This window comes from Anser brachyrhynchus (assembly GCF_964034855.1).
Source record: "Anser brachyrhynchus genome assembly, chromosome: 2".
NCBI lineage: Eukaryota > Metazoa > Chordata > Aves > Anseriformes > Anatidae > Anser > Anser brachyrhynchus.
This window is the reverse complement of record NC_137695.1, coordinates 253049-272680: the sequence shown is the minus strand read 5'-3', so window position 1 is coordinate 272680 and position 19632 is coordinate 253049. Positions and strand designations below refer to the sequence as shown.

The following is a 19632-nucleotide window of genomic DNA, read 5'->3' as shown; positions in this document are numbered from 1 at the left end:
ACAACAGGCTGTACTGTAAGAGCAGAGCAAGAAATCGTGAAGATTTTGCTCATTTGTTTGTTTTTCTAATTGCAAGATCTTAAGGAGTCTTGTTACTTGTTTTATTCTTGCTTGGAGCGCTATGCGAGATTCACATACAGAGTTTCCCCTACCAATGAAAAAAAGACTGACCATGTTAATTTTATTTCCTTTGGCAGTGGCACAGAACTCCCACAACTCAGGAGACTGATGGCTTCCAGGTGAAAAGACCTGGTGATGTCAGTGTGCGGTGCACATTACTCCTCATGTTGGATTACCAGGTCAGTGTGTTGCTTTTGCTATGGAAGATACATCCATTGGGGCATAGAGCAACAAAGCAAATTCATCCCCTTACATACCTCAAAAGATAATATATTTGGAAACAAAACTTCACATGGTTGAAAGAGGTTAGAATGATACCAAACTGCCAGGTGATTTAAAATATTAAGGGGACACATAAAGTAAGTTTCTGTTGTAGTCTAGCAAAATGTTATCCTTGGCATGATGATGACTAGTAACACCTGCAGAAAGAATATGCATTTCCTCCTCAGGCTTCTTACAAAATAATCAGATAAGATGCACATGGGGGGGGGGGGGGGGCTGCCTGAACCAGCTGTGTAGCTGTGGCAGCATTTTTTTCAGAGCAGACCGCACAGATTTCTGGGGTTATTAAACTTTGGTTACATTGTCACTATAATCTGGTATAAAAGGTTGCCCTGGAAGAGATAGACTTGACATTATTCTCAAGTCCAGGCATTTCTTCTTCCTCTCTTTTGTCAGTACTAGTTTGACTGTATTACTAATATTTGTGGGCTGAACACACAAAAAGTCAGGGAATGGATTAATTTCAGAGTTAGCAATATTCTGCGAGAAGGGAAATAAAGGAAATGGAAACAGAAAAGGAAAGGGAAAGGGAAGTGGAAAGGGAAGGAGAGGAGAGGAAGGGGAAGGGAAGGGAAGGAAAGGAGAGGAGAGGAAGGGGAAGGGAAGGAAAGGAAAGGAGAGGAAAGGAGAGGAGAGGAGAGGAGAGGAGAGGAGAGGAGAGGAGAGGAGAGGAGAGGAGAGGAGAGGAAAAGTCACCGTCTTAAGGAAAAGGTTAAAAATGCACTGCTGTGAAGAGATAGGATCTCCCTTTTCAATGGCAGTTCAGTCTTAGATACATTTTTACTGTATAACTTTAAGAATTCATTTTGTGCCTTTCACTTCCCCCCTGCCCCATGCAAATGGCATCTATCCAGAATAAAGACACTACATTTTATGTTTATAGAAAATTTTACTTATCTTAGGGAGTGTGTGAGCTAACTGAGATACTGATAGAGCCAGTGAGAATCCTTATGGCTAGGAAAATATCATTAGAGTTTATGTTCACCATTATTATAAATTTATGCTTTTAAATAGATGTTCTCTTATTCTGAAGTCTTGTCTTGTTATAAATCTGGCTTTGGGTGTCCAGGCACCCAACAAGGTAATCCTTGCTGAAGAATGTGACAAATATTAAACATGAGCATGGGTACACCTGAAGAGGCACCAGACTCTAAGGTATCTAAGGAATTAGAGATGTAAAACAGAGTAATTGACGAGTTGTACCACAGAGGTCAGAAGAAATATATTCCATTGAGTAGTTGTGGTCAGGTAAATTTTCTGGTTTGCAGCAGAATGTTGGGAACATGCTGGAAAAACAGAGTTCCAAGGGAATTTGTTGGTGGGAGGCAGCTGTTCAATTGTTAGGAACAGCAGAAGCATCATCCTGACTTCATGCTCCCTATCTGTGGTTAATCTCCAGTAGTTCAGAGGAAGTACCATTCTTCTTCATCTCCTGCTTCCTAAAGTCAGATTATGCATCAACAGTAAACGGGAAAATTATTTTCTGACTCTGCAAGCAACTCATTATCTAAAGCATGTGATTCAGGTAGTCTTTGTGCATAGCACATGTACAATGTCCCTCTTTCTTTTTCAAATGCTAGACATAGCTGTTCCAGAGCATGACCATGGTACACATCTGGGCAATTTATATTTCTATAACCTCTACCACTGAATGGGGTATTTCACCTGAGGAATAAAGTCCCCAGAGAATTGAAGCTGAAAATCTCTATCAGTGCATGCATCTACTTTTTTCTCCATTGCCATCTCTCTCTTCTTGTCTTTCTGTTGCAGCCTCCACAGTTTAAACTGGACCCACGATTAGCACGTTTGCTGGGGATACACACACAGACCCGATCTGCCATCATCCAGGCTCTCTGGCAGTACATCAAAACAAATAAGCTGCAAGACTCCCATGACAAGGAATACATTAATTGTGACAAGTACTTCCAGCAGGTAACTCCTTTTTGGACACAGCTATTCAAAGGCAATCTATAATATCCATCTGCAGATTTTGGATGGACAGAAATTACTGAATTTGGCTTTCCCTTAATAATTTGCAGTTTCTTCAATGCTGAATGGCTTTCAACAGACACTGTAACAAATACAGCAAACGCCTCCATGTGCAGTGTTGTCAAAAAACACATCAAGGTGGTTCATCACTCCTAAAAAAAGTCATAGCCTTTCCAAGAAGAAAGGGTCTAACTGTTTCACTGTCATGTAAAGGCAGCATTGTTTTTTTCCACATTTGAGAATACAAAATACAACAAAATAATCATGAGATTTTGTGGGTGTTTTTAGGAGTATAGAACCAAAGGCATCTGAATTATATAAGTCATTCTCCTGCAGGTTGTTTTTGTTTGTTTGTTTGTTTGTTTTGTTCTTGAGAATTACAGCATGCTGTCTTGCAGTCTTTTTCGTATATAGTGAAAATTCCATCCTAAAACCTTATTTTTTTTTTCTCAAAATTACAGGGCTGTTCACTCTGATGCTTAGATGATTTAACTTCCATTCTCAATTTATCTATAACCAATTAAGACTCAGTTTTGTTTGTGCCAACCCGAAGAGGAGATGGAAAAGGGGAATTAAAAAGATTTGAAAACTCATGAGCAGAATGGAAAATGTGAACAAGGAGTAATTATTTTTTATTTTGGTGAAGAATTAGAGGTCATTGACTAAATCTGGAGGGTAGCAAAATAAAAACAACCCAAAGGACTTTACAGATGCTAAAAATATATATAGTTCTCAAAGTGATTAGACAAATCAATGGAAAAAAAATCTTGCACTGTTATAAATGCAACATAGAATCATAGAATCACCTAGGTTGGAAAAGACCTTTAAGATCATCAAGTCCAACCATCAGCCTGACCTAGAGTCCCGTCACTAAACCACGTCCCCTAGTGGCATGTCCAGACATCTTTTCAATACCTCCAGGGATGGATACTCCATCACTTCCCTGGGTAGCCTGTTCCAATGCTTGATCACCCTTTCAGTGAAGAAATTCTACCTAATACCCAATCTAAACCTCCCCTGGCACAACTTGAGACCATTTCCTCGCATCCTCTCTCTTGTTACCTAAGGAAGGAGTGTGACACCCTCCTTGCTGCACCCTCCTTTCAGGTAGTTGTTTAGAGTGATGAGGTCTCCCTTCAGCCTCTCCTTCTTCAGACTAAACAGCCCCAGTTCCCTCAGTTGCTCCTCATGTCTTGCTTTCTAGCAACCTAACACACTTGTAGTGAGGGGCCCAAAACTGAACATAGTATTTGAGGTGTGGTCTCACCAGTGCCTTGTATACAATGGGACAATCGCTTCCATAGTCCTGCTGGGTCCACTGTTTCTGATGCAGGTCAGGATGCCATTGGACTTCTTGGAAGGCCTGTAATTCCCTGGATCCTCCTTCCTGCCCTTCTTGTAGCAGCTTGGAGTCACATTTGCTAACCTCCAATAAACGGGGACCTCTCCAGTTAGTCAGGACTGCTGGTAAATTATGGGAAGCAGCTTGGTGAGCACTTCTGCCAGCTCCTTTGGTATTCCTGGATGAGTCCCATCTGGCCTCATAGACCTACGAACATTCGAGTGATGTAGTAAGTCATCTGCAGGTTCCCATTGGATTATAGATGCTTCAGCATGCTCCTTGTCACCGTCTTCCAACTCAGGGGATGGGTACCCTGGGTCTTAGTAATAAAGACTGAGGCAAAAAAAGCATTGAGTACTTCAGCCTTATCCTCATCTTTCATCGCTACATTTCTCCTCACATTCAATAAAGGATGGAGATTCTCATTAATCCTTCTTTTGCTGGTGATACAGTTATAAAAGCATTTTTATTGTCTTTTACTGCAAAGTAAAAAATGTAGTCAAATTGAATTCCAGTTGGTCTTTAGCTAATTTTCTCTCTGCTCAACTTGACAACAGATAGTTCTGTAGTTCTCCTGCATTGCCCGCCCCTTCTTCCAGAGTTCATAAACTCTCATTTTCTTCCCAAATTCCTGAAGAAGCTCTCTCTTTTTAGACAGGCTGGTCTTCTCCCCCACTGGCTAAACTTTTGGTGCATTGAGATGGCCTACTCCTGCACCTTTAAGATTTCATTCCTGAAGAAGTTTATTCCTAGACTCCTTTACCTTTCAGAATCACCTCCCAAAGGACTCTATCAACCAGGTCTCTAAACAGGCCAAAGTCTGCCCTCTGGAAATCCAAGGTAGCAGTTCTATTAACCACCTTCTTTTCTTCACCAAAGATCAAAAAACTCCATCATTTTGTGATTGCAGTGCCCAAGACAGCCTCCACCCATCACATCATTCACAAGTCCCTCCCTGTTTGTAAACAGGTCAGGTGGGGCACCTTCTCTAGTTTGCTCGCTCACTGCCTGTGTCAGGAAGTTATCTTCCATACACGCTCCAGGAATCTCTTAGACTGTTTCCTCTCTGCCGCACTGTATTTCCAGCACGTATCTGAGAAGTTGATGTCCCTCATGAAAAGAAGGACTAGTGTTTGTGAGACTTTTCCTAGTTGCTTGTAAATTATTTCATCTCCATGTTCATCCTGATTGGGTTGTCTGTAACAGCTTCCAATCATCGTATCTGCCTTATTGGCCTTTCACTGACTTTTACCCCAGAGACAGTCAACACTTTCATCACTATTGCCCAGCTCCATGCAGTCAAGGCATTCCAAAACACAAAGAACTACACCACCTCCTCTCCTTCCTCTCACCTCCATCTCTACTGAAGAACCTGTAACAATCTATCCCAGCAATGAGGCCAATGATATCACATCCCTGAGACTTAAGTAAAGCTTCCACTAACCCTTGTTTATTTTCCTTGCTGCATGAATTCATGTAGAGGCATTTAATTTGGGCTCCTAATGAAACTGTTTTATTGGATGAAGTGTCTGGAACGCCTTTGTGGTGCTGTTCAGGTGTTCTCCCATTGACCTCTGGTTCCTTTCTTGGCTATGCACCTCTATTGCTGATGCTGGCATAGAACCAATAAATGATGGATAGACTGAGGTTCCCTCCCCCGGCAAAATCAGCTGAAAGCTCTCCACCAGTTGGTAAGTCTGTAACTAAAGATGATCTTCCCCTCCTCCAACAGACAGGCCCCATCAGTCCCCAGTAGACCCAGTTTCTCAAAAAGAGTCCCATGGCTAAAAAGCCAAATCCCTGCTTATATCACTAGTCCTGCAACAATGCATTGATCCACAGTATTCACGTGGTCGTTTCAAAGCACTTTTCTTTAACCAGTAGGATCAAAGAGAAGACTACCTGTGTTCCAGAGCCTCTTATGGATACTCCAAGGGCTGTGTAGTCCTTCATGATATGCCTTCAGCTGGTCTTGACAGTGTCCTTGATGCCTACATGAAATAACAGCAGTGGGTAGTAGTCTGTGGGCTGTACAGGGTTTGGTAGTCTCTTGGCAACATCCCTAATACGAGCCCCTGGTAGGCAACAAATCACTCTTGAGAGTAGATCAGGTCAGCAAATGGACACTTCTACTCCCTCCAGAAGAGACTCCCCTACTACTATCACCCTTCGCTGTTTCTTGGTTAGGCTGGTCATTACATGTGGAACAGGCTGAGTTGGCTCAGTCGATACCAGCATCTCCCCTCACGTGACAGGTCCTTCTTCTGCAGTCCCCAGAGCAGTGAAATGGTTCTGCAAGGGCACCTCAAGCAATGGGGGAAGTCTCTCTTCCTCCCGCTGGTCCTTGCTGTGACAAGCTTCCATTCTTCTGTTTCTGCTATCACTCCCTTCTCTGTAGTCTTAAGGGGGAATTTCTGGCTGTAGGTCCACTGTGCATGAAACCACCTGTCTAACTCCTCCTCAGCCTTCCAGGTACTGTACAGCCTTCTCGCCACCTCATGCAGCTCAGCCACCTGCTGCAGGAGGTCCTCCGCCTGGGCACACCTTTTGCAGGCAGGTTTGCTGCCTGTCCCTGCCACAAGAGAAAGGTCTAGATTTCGTGCAGCCTGAGGTCTGCACTGCAGCCTCTCCCTTCAGCAGCTCTGTCTGGGTGGCAGACAGCCCTTGGGTAGGTGTAGTAGACACCCCATCTGGAGCTACAGCCTATAAAATGAGTGCCCACTGTCCTGTCGTAGAATCATAGAATGGTTTGTGTTGGAAGGGACCTTAAAGATCATCTAATTCCAACCCCTTTGCCATGGGCAGGGTCATCTTCCACTAGACCATCTTGCTCAAAGCCCTGTCCAACTTGGGTTTGCCTGTCTAGGCAACTGTTATTGGAGCTTGCAGTGTCAGTGAGCAGGGTACACAGCCTTTCCCACATGCCCTTCAACTGGAACTGATATGCAAACTACCACGCCTTCCCTGTCCCTGTTTGTGTGCCCCAGGTAATTGCAAAGCTGTGAGACTAGGAGAGGTATTTTTTTGGGGGTGGGGAGGAAGGACCAGTATATGTTTCTTATTATGTTTTCTCTTATAGTTTTTTCTCAAGCATCTACTTTTGATGGCTATCAAGAGGATAGTGTAGCAGATAGATCCTTTGTCTGATCGAGTACAGCAGTTCATACTTTATGTATCCTTGTGGGTCCCTTCCAACTCAGGATATTCTATGATTCTATCAAATAGTGAATTGCAGACTCAGATTTGGTAGATTTGGTAGATTCATCACTCTTTAGAAACTAAGTGGCTAAATTCATGGATGCGGGCATGTTCAGCAATTAGACAGATTTTGGAGCTGATGAAGAAGAATCTTTTTCAGTTTGGAAACATTATTTACATCAGGTGGGAGGTTTGAAATTCACTGTCTTACAAGCAAAAGCAAGAAAAAAGGCCCAATGGTATTTCAAAAGCTAGAGCTGACTGCTAGGTATTTTTATTACCAAGTTCCCTTACTCCACAAAATCATGGATTTCAAAGATACTATATCCAAGGAACTGCAGCATCCTAGTTGAACAGTCCGACTTCTTATGTTGCTTCTACAACCTGGTAGTCCATTCTTTTTAACCCTGCCTGAATCCTTTGCCTCTAGAGCTGCAAAGCATGTTTCTGTCTATGGATATGTGGTGGTTTTACCTTGCTGGGCAGCTAAACTCCACCACAACCTCTCTCTCACTCCCCTTCAGAAGAAGAAGAGAGGGAGGAGAAAGTATGCTGGAAAGAAAAAAAAAAAAAAACACAAGCTCAGGGGTTGAGATAAGGATAATTTAATCAAAGGGAAAAGTAAGAGGAAAAAAACTAATAAAGGCCATGCAGAAGCACAGAGAGAGAAAAAGAGATATATTCTCTATTTCCCATCAATGAGCAATGTTTGGCCATGTCCTGGGAAGCAGGGCCTCAATACACGTAGCGGTTGTTTGGGAGGACAGACATCTTCATAACGAGAGCCTCCCCTCTCCTTCCCCTTTCCCACCTTTTATTGCTGAGTCTGACATCATATGGTATGGAATATCCCTTTGGTTGATTTAGGTCAGCTGCCCTGGTGATGTCCCCTCCACAGTTCTTGTCCGCCCACCGCCTGCCGGTCCTGGGGGGGGGGTTTGGAGAGAGTCTTGATGCTGTGCCAGCACTGCTCAGCAATAGACAAAACATTGCTGTTCTGGCTACACGTGCAGAGCACGGCACTGTATGGGCTGCTGCAGGGAAAGTTAGCTCCATCTCAGCCAGACCCACTACAGGATACAATAATAAAAGTAGCATCTCTCTTCTCTCAGGAGGAAATATTTTTCCTGAGGCATTTCCATTTTCCTTTCCATTGGCCTCAACATTTTTCCAAATTGTCTCCATACAATTTTATATGTTAAGGCAAATAATAGTATCTAGATAGCTTTTTTTAAAAAACAGTTTAAACGGAGTACCTTTAGGGAAAAGCCTATTCACCTACTCAGAGCATTAAAACTTTTGGTAAAAAAATGTAGTAATTATATTTCTGAAAACTTAAAGTGTAAGAAGTGGTTCTAGATTCATGGCAAGACACTTCAGTCACTCACAGAAAATTTCCATAGACTGCAGATTTTGATCGCTTTCAAAAGGTTTTTTTTTTCCACAATTCAACACACATTTAGCTTCAGAAACATAGTAAAGAGAAGAAAGCCATAAGATGCTGAGTTACTGGGAAGGGAGTGGTTCCCTTCCAAAATGCTGTTTAGGTTTTGGTTTAAAATAAATACAACAACGTTGAGGGTTGTTTTTTGTTTTTGTTTTTGTTTGTTTATTTTTGTTTTAGAAAAAACATGCTGAGTTTTTTTCTTAAACAAACAAACCAACAACAACTAAAAAAACTGCAAATGATTTTAAAATCCTAAAATATTTTATTGTATTTTTCTTTAGCAGAAAATGCTGCAGGAAACATGCTTTGGAGAAAAAAGCAGACTGCTTTTAAGTTTATTCTGGGAAAAAAAATGTTTTCTTTATGATAAGCTTCCACAAACCCTCAGTGAATGGTTTTGATGTAGTTGATCCTGATGACCCATTAAATCAGGCTGTACCATTCACGCAGCTAAACTAAAAGTGGGACACCCAAAAGTGTTAGCATCTGTTGCCGCTGCCAGCTAGCCCAGATTGTAAGGGCAGTATCAATTTACAGGGACAGAAGTGACCAAAAACTGACACTGTGCAAGCAGACAGAACGATAGCTTGCAGAATCCCATTACTTTTTGTATCATTGATTTACTTGTTTAATTGCAAGTTAGGTTTTGGACAAGGATAATATGCTTTATTATATTCCAGATCTTTGACTGTCCACGGCTAAAGTTTTCTGAAATTCCTCAGAGACTCACTAATCTACTGCTGCCACCAGACCCTATAGTGATAAACCATATCATCAGGTAAGCTGGTCAGTCAGCTCAGCACTGTCACATGCAAATCATACACTATCTAAAACACAGAAACTGCTATGGTTGCCGGGACCGGAATCCAGGTTTTCTAATATCCAAGTGAGTGCCTTGGGCTTTGTGTGTTAATTCTCTATGTCTGTATAGTTATGAATTATTTTCAATAGAGTGGCACCAATTCTCTAGGAAAATGCAATATTTCCAACATCTTTTATCCATACTATAATAGCATTGGGAGAGTGGGCCAGGTTTCTTTCTTAAAGGGAGAAAAAAGAGTTTGAATCCACTCAGAGGATAAAAAAGGGGAATTGAATTACAGTATTGTACATCAAGGGGAATCATTCTAACTGCTGAGTTATTATGTAAAATGTACAACAGTATAACATTTCAAATACAGTGGCCACTGCATGCATGCTTTGTTGGGATTGGATTGGCTCTTTGGGTGCTAGTCCTACTCTAAGAATGACAGCTAGACAGAGATCCTCAAGAGAATTAAGCTAAAAAAATGCCTAGATTCAGAGAAGGTCATTGTGACCAAGATACTGAGCTTCCTGTCATCCTTGTCAAAAAATGTATATTTCTGCTGTAGCTAATATACATTTTTCAGATATCTTAGGACACTTCCAGCACATTCCATATTTAACTGACAGCTTGGAAGGAGGGAAGAGACTCTTGGAGATTGCAAATATGCTTTTGGATATTTCAGTCTTTCCTAATTTCCTTGGGGTCTTGGTCAAAACTCCGATTGTGAGTATTTAAACAGTATCATTAACTGAGCTTAGGGATTTGATTTCATACAGAATATTGACAACAAATATTCCTGAACATGCTTCAAATGCGAAGAAGTCCTGGAGGCAAGAACATGTCTGTTAGATAGAAGCTAAAGAAGAGGACCTTGTGTATAGTAGCTTCTCTGATATAGTGTGTGCATCATGCAGCACCTGGCAGTATTACTCTGCAGTGACATAATGCTGTGGATAGGGGGACGTATTAATGTGCTGAGAGTAGGTGATACTTTTGCAATAGAGTCTTTACAGTCTCAGGCAAAGCAAATAGAAATCTGGAAGTCTGGCACTGAATGTAATGGGAGTAAGTAAATTTTCAGACTGCTAAAGTAACAGAATAATGTAGAGTAGAAGGTATCATTCTTGGTCGTCTGAGGCTTCTCCCCTCCCAACAGCGTTTTAGTCATGCTCTTCAGACACCATCCATGCTTTTTGAAAAAGAAAATAACAAAAATGCAATGGAAATTAAATAGAGTTGAACAGAAAGCTGTTAATGTGGGTAAATACTTTAAATGGTAGATAGACTGAAAGAGGATGCAGTAGAAAATAGAGTGGATGGCAGTTTTTTCTCTCTGCAATACCGAGTGCACCAGATTTAAAACTCATAGAAGTAAAATATTCTTACCTGAGTTCAATCTAGAGCTGGAGCTTTTCTTGAATTCTACTCCTCATTGTCGCTGACACACTTAAAATCAGAGGTAGAAAGAGAAACACATGGCATTTCCCATTTCTGCAAAGAAGCAAGCCATCTCCCACGCTCTTAACATTGCACAAGAATACTACAAAGTGTAGGTCTCCAATATTCTCATATTGCAAACAAGTTATTATTTGATTCCTCCCTTTTGATTACCATCATGATTTATATAAAAATTTAAAAAATTCCTTACATTGAGTCAGTATCCCATGTTACAAGGGGTACCTGTTGCCTGTTGCTGTGCACCTCCAACAAGAGCCTTGCTCTGTCTTCTCTGCACCTTCCCATAGGGCAGTTGCACTCAGCAATAGGCTCTCCTCTTCCCTGCCTCTTCTCAAGGCTGGACAAACCCAGCTCTTGCAGCTTCTCATGGTAGGCATTAGGTATTACAGAGCCCTGAAAGCAGCAGTAAAGGACTCAGGAGCACAGGTGGATTTTTCATCAGTCCTGCCAGTCAAAGGGGAGGGGATTGAAAAGGCCAGTTGAATCTGGCAAATAAAAACAGATAGTTGCGTGACTGGTGCCACAGGCAGGGGTTCAGCTAGTTAGACCATGGGACTCTTTGAGAAACCTGGTCTGCTGGGGGCTGATGGGGGTCCACCTGTCAGAGAAGGGGAAAAAGCGTCTTTGATCATAGGCTTGCCAAGCTGGTGAAGAGGGCTTTAAACTATAGTTGCCAGGGGAGGGGAACCTCAATCCATCCCTCTCCTCCCAGTTTGATGCCAGTGTCAGTGACAGATGCCCAGAGTCTGGAGGAGGGTCACAGGTCAGCAGAAGAGAACCTGAAGACCAGCACAAAAGAAGTCCACCACTCCAGCCAGTAAGTCAGCTTCATCATGGGCCCAACTTAAATGTCTGTATGCTAATGCACATAAACAGATAGAAGCCTCACATTTGCAAGCCCTGGTTCTCATGGGGGACTTCAGCCCCCCTGATATCTGTTGGAGGGACAGCACAGTAGGGCCTAGGCAATCCAGGAAGTTCCTAGAATGCGCTGATGACAACATCCTTCTCCAAGTGATAGAGAAGCCGACAAGGAGAGGTGCTATGCTGGATCTCATTCTCACCAACAAGGAGAGACTAGTGGGGAATGTGAAACTCAAAGGCAGCCTTAGCTGCAGCGATCATGAAATGGTGCAGTTTTGGATTCTGAATACAGCAAGGAGGGAGCACAGCAAACTTGCTACCCTGGAATTTGGGAGAGCAGACTTTTTCCTCTTCAGGGATCTACTTGGTAGAGTACCATGGGACAAAGCCCTGGAGGAAGAAGTGCTGAAGAAGTCATAGAATCACAGAATAGTTTGGGTTAGAAAGGATCTTAAAGATCATCTAATTCCAACCACTTCACTTGGCAACCTGTTCCAGTGCCTCACCACCCTCTGAGTAAAGAATTTCCTTCTTACATCTAATCTAAACCAACCCTTTTTTAGTTTAAAGCCATTATTCCTTGTCCTATCACTACACTCCCTGACAAAGAGTTGAACAGGTTGCCCAGGGAGGTTGTGGATGCCCCATCCCTGGAAGTGTTCAAGGTCAGGTTGGATGGGGCCTTGAGCAACCTGATCTAGCAGGATGTGTCCCTTCACATGGCAGGGGGGTTGGAATTAGATGATCTTTAAGGTCCTTTCAAACCCAAACCATTCTGTGATTCCATGTGCTCCAGCCCCCAGCCATCCTCATGGCCTGACGTGGGGCTCACTACAGTATGTCATGTCTTCCTGGTCCTGTGCGCAGAAGTCAAGATGCAAAAGTGTGGCATAGCAGGGAATAGCTTCTTTCCTTTCCAGAGCTGATTTCTACTCAGTTGATGCCCACCTGCACCAGTGCATGGGGTTGTTCAGAGCAGAACTTTGTATTTGCCTGTGTTGAACTTCATGATGTTGAACTACTGTCCTCTTTCTGCAACTTGTCAAGGTTTTTCGCAATAGCCCTGCTCCCCCAACTCCGTCCCAGGCTCAGGGGCAAGGGAGGCCTGAGAACACAACTTACCAGGACAAACGGAGGCAAAAACAGCATTGAGCACCTTGCCCTTTTCCATGTCTTCTAACCCCTGGAGGTTATCTTGTCCAACCGCCTCCCTGGCTCAAGCAGGGCTCCCTAGAGCAAGTTGCCCAGGACTACGTCCAGGCAGCTTTTGAAGATCTCCAGAGAGGGAGATTCCACGACGTCTGTGAGAAACCTATGCCAGTGCTTGGTCACTTCTCACAGTAAGGATGTGCTTCCTGATGTTCAGGGGGAACCTTCTGTACTCGGGTTTGTGCATATTGCCACTCGTCCTGTCCACTGCAGACCATTGAAAAGAGCCTGGTTCTGTCCTCTTTGCATCCTGTCTTCAGGTATTTATATATACAAGGGTAAGATCCCCCTGAGCTTTCTCTTCTCCAGACTGAACAGTCCCAGCTCTCAGCCTTTTCTTTTAGCAGAGCTGCTCCAGTCCCTTCATCATCCTCGTGGCTCTTTTCTACACTCTGTCCAGTATGTCCATGTCTCTCTTGTGCTAAGGAGCCTAGAACTGGGCACAGGATTCCAGGTGTGGACTCACCAGTGCTGAATACAGAGGGGGAGGATTACTCCTCTCGACCTGCTGGAAACACTTGTAATCCAAAGCCATCCATGCAAGACCTCCTTCTCCCCAAGGTCTAACAAGTTCAATTAGATCCTGAGTCCTTTTTTTTTTTTTCCTTACTTCCTGCAGCAGGTGCACACAACCGAGATATTTCAAAAATAGTGTTCTGAAGGAGCATTTTTATATTACAAGTGACAATGACTGAAGTTTGATATATCAGCTACTGGGTTGACAAAGTTTTCTTGCTAAGAAATTTCAACGTAAAGCTAAAGAGAAAATGGCAATTAAGCCTAAAACCCAACAAGTTAAAGCCTAACACAGTCCTTGGGGTTAAAGCCTAAACCCCAGTCCACGGGATACTCCATCTCCCAACCTGGAAATCTGAGACAAGGAGCAGAAGAACTCCCTCAAAGTTCAGGTGGAAACAGAGACCTGCTGCTCCACCTGGACTGTCACAAGTCCATGGGGCCAGATGGGATCCCAAGGGTGCTGAGGGAGTTTGTGGCTGTGATTGCTGGGCTGCTTTCCATCATCTATCAGTGGTCTTGGTCATCCAGAGAGGTCCCGGATGACCGGAGACTTGCTAACGTGACATCCATCTATAAGAAGAGTTGTAAGGAGGACCTGGGCAACTACAGGCCTGTCAGCCTGATGTTGGTGCCAGGGAAGGTGATGGAACAGGTCATCTTGAGTGTAATCACACAGCATGCGCAAGACAACCCGGGGATCAGGCACAGCCAACATGGGTTCATGAAAGGCAGATCCTGCCTGACCAGCCTCATCTCCTTCTATGACTGGGTCGCCTGCCTGGTGGATGAGGGAAAGGCTGTTGACGTGGTCTACCTAGACTTCAGCAAGGCCTTTGACACAGTCTCCCACAGTATTCTCCTGGAGAAGCTGGCAGCCCATGGCTCAGACAGGTACACGCTTTGCTGGGTTAAAAACTGGCTGGACGGCCGGACCCAGAGAGTGGTGGTGAATGGAGTGAAATCCAGCTGGCGACCAGTCACGAGTGGTGTTCCCCGGGGGTCAGTGTTGGGGCCCATCCTCTTTAGTATCTTTATTAATTATTTGGATGAAGGAATTGAGTGCACCCTCAGTAAGTTTGCAGATGACACCAAGTTGGGGGGACGCGTTGGTCTGCCAGAGGGTAGGAATGCCCTGCAGAGGGACCTGGAAAAATTGAGTCGATAGGTAAGGGCCAATAGGATGAGGTTCAACATGGCTAAGTGCCAGGTCCTGCACTTCAGCCATAATAACCCCATGCAGTGCTACAGGCTTGGGGCAGAGTGGCTGGGAAGCTGTGCAGAGGAAAAGGATCTGGGGGTGCTGATTGATGCTCGGCTGAACATGAGCCAGCAGTGTGCCCAGGTGGACAAGAAGGCCAACGGCATCCTGGCTTGTGTCAGGAATAGCGCAGCCACCAGGACCAGGAAGGTAATTGTCTCCCTCAGCTCTGGTGAGGCTGCACCTCGAGTCCTGTGTTCAGCTTTGGGCCCCTCACTACAAGAAGGACATCGAGGCCCTGGAGTGTGTCCAGAGAAGGGCTACAAAGCTGGTGAGGGGTCTGGAGAACAAGTCTTAGGAGGAGCGGCTGAGGGAGCTGGGGTTGTTCAGCCTGGAGAAGAGGAGGCTCAGGGGCGACCTCATCGCTCTCTACAGGTACCTCAAAGGAGGCTGTAGTGAGGTGGGGTTGGTCTGTTCTCCCACGTGTCTGGTGACAGGACGAGGGGGAACAGGCTAAAGTTGCGCCAGGGGAGGTTTAGGTTGGAAATTAGGAGACATTTCTTTTCAGAAAGAGCAGTTAGGCATTGGAACGGGTTGACCAGGGAGGTGGTGGAGTGGTGTTTAAGGGGGTGTTTAAGGAAAGGGGGTGTTTAAGGGAGTGTTTAAGGAAAGGTTGGACCTAGTGCTTAGGGACATGGTTTAGTGGGTGACACTGGTGGTAGGGGGATGGTTGGGCCAGATGATCTTGGAGGTCCTTGCCAACCTAGATGATTCTATGATTCCTCAGTCCCAGGTGCAGAACCCAGCATTTTCCCTTGCTGAATTTCATTGCTGATTGCCCAATGCTTCAGTCTATTTAGATCCCTCTGCAAGGCCTCTTGTTCCTAGAGAGAGTCAACAGCACCTCCCAGTTCAGTATCATCACCAAACTTGCTGAGGATGCCTTTAGCTCCTGCATCCAGATCATTGATAAAAATGTTGAACAGAATTGGCCCTAGAACTGAGCCCTGGGAAACACTGCTAGTGACCGTCTGCCAGAGAGGTGTAGCCACACACCACTGCAACACTTTGAACTCTAGTGTTTAACCAGTTCATCACCCAGCCAGTTCACCACCACTGATATATATATATATATATATATGATGCATGTATACATAATATATGTAAAGTTACCCTGTTCTTAAACTCTTCTCACGGCATCTGCAACAGTCTTTTTGAAAGAGTATTTTCTGGGCTGGATGGCTATTTACTCTGACTCATTATGCCAGTTTTCACAATCTTCTGTTATCCTCTCCATAGTGTTGACCCCAATGATCAGAAGAAGACGGCTTGTTATGACATAGATGTAGAAGTTGAAGACCCGTTAAAGGGACAGATGAGTAGTTTTCTTCTCTCAACAGCTAATCAACAGGAGATTACAGCATTGGACAATAAGGTACTGACCCAGGAGTAAAGTATCACGTGGCATATAATACACATTTTGTAACTTCCTGAGGGCTTGGTGCCATACATCAAAGGGACTAAAGTGAGAAGGGGATTGCTCATTTGGATGTGCTTTCAAGGGATGAATAAGTCACATGCAATGGAAATACAGTGGGGTGGGTGGGGTTTGCTGTTAGGATTTAATCCAGGGCCTGATATAGTTGTAAAGGTGATAGAAGCAGAGTTTCACAGGCAGCATAATGAGTACCCTGGCAGGCAACATAAAGTGTGTGCCACTCTAGGTGCTGCAGGATTTCAGATCTCTCTGAACTAGTTAGTAAACCTGTTGTGCTCTGTGGAAAACTAACATGTCTCGTTTGCAACTGAAAACATGTTAGAGCAGGTGATGTGGATCAAGCATGGTCTTCCAAGGTATGTGTTAGGAGAATTAGGCTGGATCTTACAGCCTGAGAGAGGCAAGGCTGCCACAGCTCCATTATCCCAGATCCAACCAACAACGAGGCTGAGCATGTATTCCCAGTAGGCATGCGCACACACACGTGCACACGTGTGTGTGTATGTGCCACATATACGTACATACATATATATACATGGCCAGCCACACCGATCAACACAGTCAGGATACACAGAGACCTCACATGAACACAAAGATCACCAATAATCTCATCCTGATCCTCTCTCTGGCTGAGCACCGTGGAGGGCCGCTAGTGGGGGTATGTCCCTCTGGCAGCTGGTCTTGGACACTTTGCGCACTAGCTGCCTCTGGATCCCAGTCTCCCAGTTGCTGGCACTTGGCCATACAAGCCCCAGAGGCTGCAGCCCCTCTCCCAATGTTCATACATACACAGGCACATGCGCACAGGCATACGCATCCACACAGAGGCACAAACATACACATATACACACACATACATTCGCAGCTGGCCGGGAGTCTCCTGGTCCCCCAGTTGCCACTTCCCTGTGGTCTTACCCTTAGATGTGTACACACATAAAAACACCAGTGGGTCTTGTCCCTAGCGACTCTCAGACCCCACGGTCCCTCCAGCGGCTGGCTGAGATTCCTTTGGTCTGTCTGACTGCCAGCTTCTCCTGTGGTCTCATCCTTACAGACACACACCCCACCATGGCTACCAGACCACCTTACCTACTTGCTGACTAGTTCAGATTGATCTTTGCCAGTGCTCACACATTCACGCACCTGCACTGCTGCAGGTGCCAGCACACAGGCACATGGGCCTCCAAACCATGGTCTTGCTGCAGTTGCTGGCACACAGACCTCCCGCCATGCATAAAAAATAAAGTTCCTCACTCAGGAAAAGAGTTGAAAATGGAATCTGGTAACATGGTAGGACAGATAGCTCTGGTCAGGTATACAGGTGGCTGGACAAGCATATCAATGAGCAAATCATTTACACACAACCAGTGATTTTTAGCCCTTAATCTATCTATTTTCCCAGAGTTGTTCCTCCCTGAATCACGTAGATCCATCCCTTTTCCCACATTTGATTAATTCCCTAAATGTGCCACGTCAAGTGCAATCCCAAGATGCTCTTCCCCTACATCCCATAATGTGTCCCATAACCCATAGGCAGAAACCCTCCAAAAATGCTCTGGTGTTCAGACATTGTGGATATTGTTGTTGGATTGCTCCATGAAGTTCAATATTCCAATAGGAATCATTTAGCTCACCTAGGTGGATATTCTGTATATTTTAAGATGGAGCTGCAGATTTTAACTTTTTTAACTTCAGTTTTGCAGAACATTTTATGTTCAAGATGTCTTTATATAATCATGCCTGCTCTTCAAACTTGTATAAATGGGCAGAGTTTGACTACCTAACCTTAGAGTTTGTCCTCAGCGCACAAGAGACTCTTTACTCTTTTTTTTTCTAATGAGGTTCCTTAGTTAACACAGTCAAATCACCACCTAATATTTTACACCCAGATCTTACTTTCTTCTAATCTGACATAAAACAAAAAGATGCAGCTTTGGAAATGTAAGAAGTAGACAATTAAGACTGGCATCACAGATTTTTTTTGTTGTTGTTATGCTGAGAAGCAGAAGCAACTAAGGAAAGTCAAAGAAGGTGCTTGGTAAGCATAGAGAGCAGCAGCCTTCTTCTGGATATAAATAAGGTGGGATTACAGTTAGCAAGACCAAAGAGAAAAATGTAATTAAAATGTACTACAGGAATTTTAACTTCTGTATCTGAGGATATGAAAATCTCTATCTTAGAAAAAATATGAGAAAAAAAATTAAAGTCAGACATTATTTGGATATGGGAACCAGAGATGCTAAAAAACTGAAGATGACAACTAAGTTGCTTAGGCTGAGTTAGAGAAGTAATGGGAAAGTTTTGATACTCAAGAGACTTGGGGTTATGAAGAAAGATTAGCTGTGGAAGAATAACAGGAGCAATGTTTTTTGCGGAAGTCCAAACTGAGAAGTCTGCATCCATCCTAGCTGCCCCATCCCTGGAAGTGATGAATGCCAGGTTGGATGGAGCTTTGAGCAACCTGGTCTGGTGGAAGGTGCCCCTGCCATGGCAGTGGGGTTGGAAGTAGATGATCTTGAAGGTACCTTCAAGACTATAGGTCCCTAGAAGGTCCCTAGACTATAACATTTTATTGAGAGGTCATAGTGTCTTGCTATATTGCTGTGAGGGAAAGCTAAGAGAATCTCATATTCTTTTAGTGTGCTGGGCATGCACTGCTGCAGAGCAGCTCACTACACTAGCTGCAACTGTAGAAAATGAATAGTAGAAAAATCACTTGGAACCGTTTTGCAGAATTGTTTCCTGGTTTATCAAACAAAGATTATGTGCACTTAAAATAGTCATACCTCTCTTATAGCAGTGGTGAGCTCTGCAGGCTGCATTAGGGATTCATGTCAAGGCAAGGGGACCGTTAGCCACTTTTTGCACAAGTGTAAATGGCTGATTTGCCCTGTTAAGGGATAAATAAAAGTGGCTCCACAAACCAAGGGAAGAAGTGTGATCTCATGGACCGGATATTATTCATGTGATACAGAGTCACGCTCAGTTTCTGTTTGTTTACCTCTAACACAAATTTGTTAAACTGTTGTCTTCATACTGTTTTAAAGAGAGTTTGGATACCAGCAGTCCTGCGGCTTTTCGGTAACCATTGCAAGATCTGTTGTTCTGTGGTTCTTGGAAAAGGTCAAAGCAGAAGGTTTCAGCAGAGCAGCTGCTCAGTCAGTCAGTTTCCAGCCTATATAGGCTTTCATGCAGCATGCAAAGGATTATTATGTTTCCAGCCCAGCTCCCCCTTTACCATGTCTTTATCACCTTTTTATTGAGCATTTTCTGCAGCAGAGTGCAAGCTGTGATTAGCGAAGTTACTGAAGTCACTTCTGGGTAAGTCATCTAGTGGAAACCTGGTGCACACCAATAGGAGATTTCACTCTAGCATTGGGTACATTGTTTTCCCACATGAGGAATGTTTTAAGTTGACAGCAGCTCTCTTCTGTTAACATACCATACAGTTGTGCCTACAGCAATGCCCTTAGTGGCATAGCCAGATCGAGGGAGAGTTATTTTTCTCCCTCTGTGTCTGGCCACAGTAGCTGTTAGGGCAGAATAGATGTGGACAGGAGATTTAACAAGACAGGTTTGCAATCTCAAAACAGAATTTTAGAGAAACAGGATAGTAGGAGTTTGCTTTTCTGTTTGGGTATGTGCAAATGATTCATCAGTTGTCCTCCCATTGATCACAATTGATTTTGTTATCCAGGTT

The 19632-nt window shown here is 44.0% G+C and overlaps 1 protein-coding gene across 13 annotated transcripts in view; it reads left to right on the top strand.

Moving 5' to 3' along the window:
* The window catches only part of SMARCD3 (SWI/SNF related BAF chromatin remodeling complex subunit D3), a 110565-nt gene that overhangs the window by 83732 nt on the left and 7201 nt on the right, over positions 1-19632 (top strand). For 11 of the 13 annotated variants that reach the window (XM_080583430.1, XM_080583429.1, XM_080583427.1 and 8 more), the window contains 5 exons: positions 198-299; positions 2173-2334; positions 9059-9156; positions 11357-11461; positions 15734-15869. In XM_080583430.1, the coding sequence (XP_080439556.1) occupies positions 198-299; positions 2173-2334; positions 9059-9156; positions 11357-11461; positions 15734-15869 (603 nt within the window). The remainder of the gene's footprint in view (positions 1-197; positions 300-2172; positions 2335-9058; positions 9157-11356; positions 11462-15733; positions 15870-19632) is intronic. The other 2 variants (XM_080583436.1, XM_080583439.1) reach the window with 1 other exon arrangement.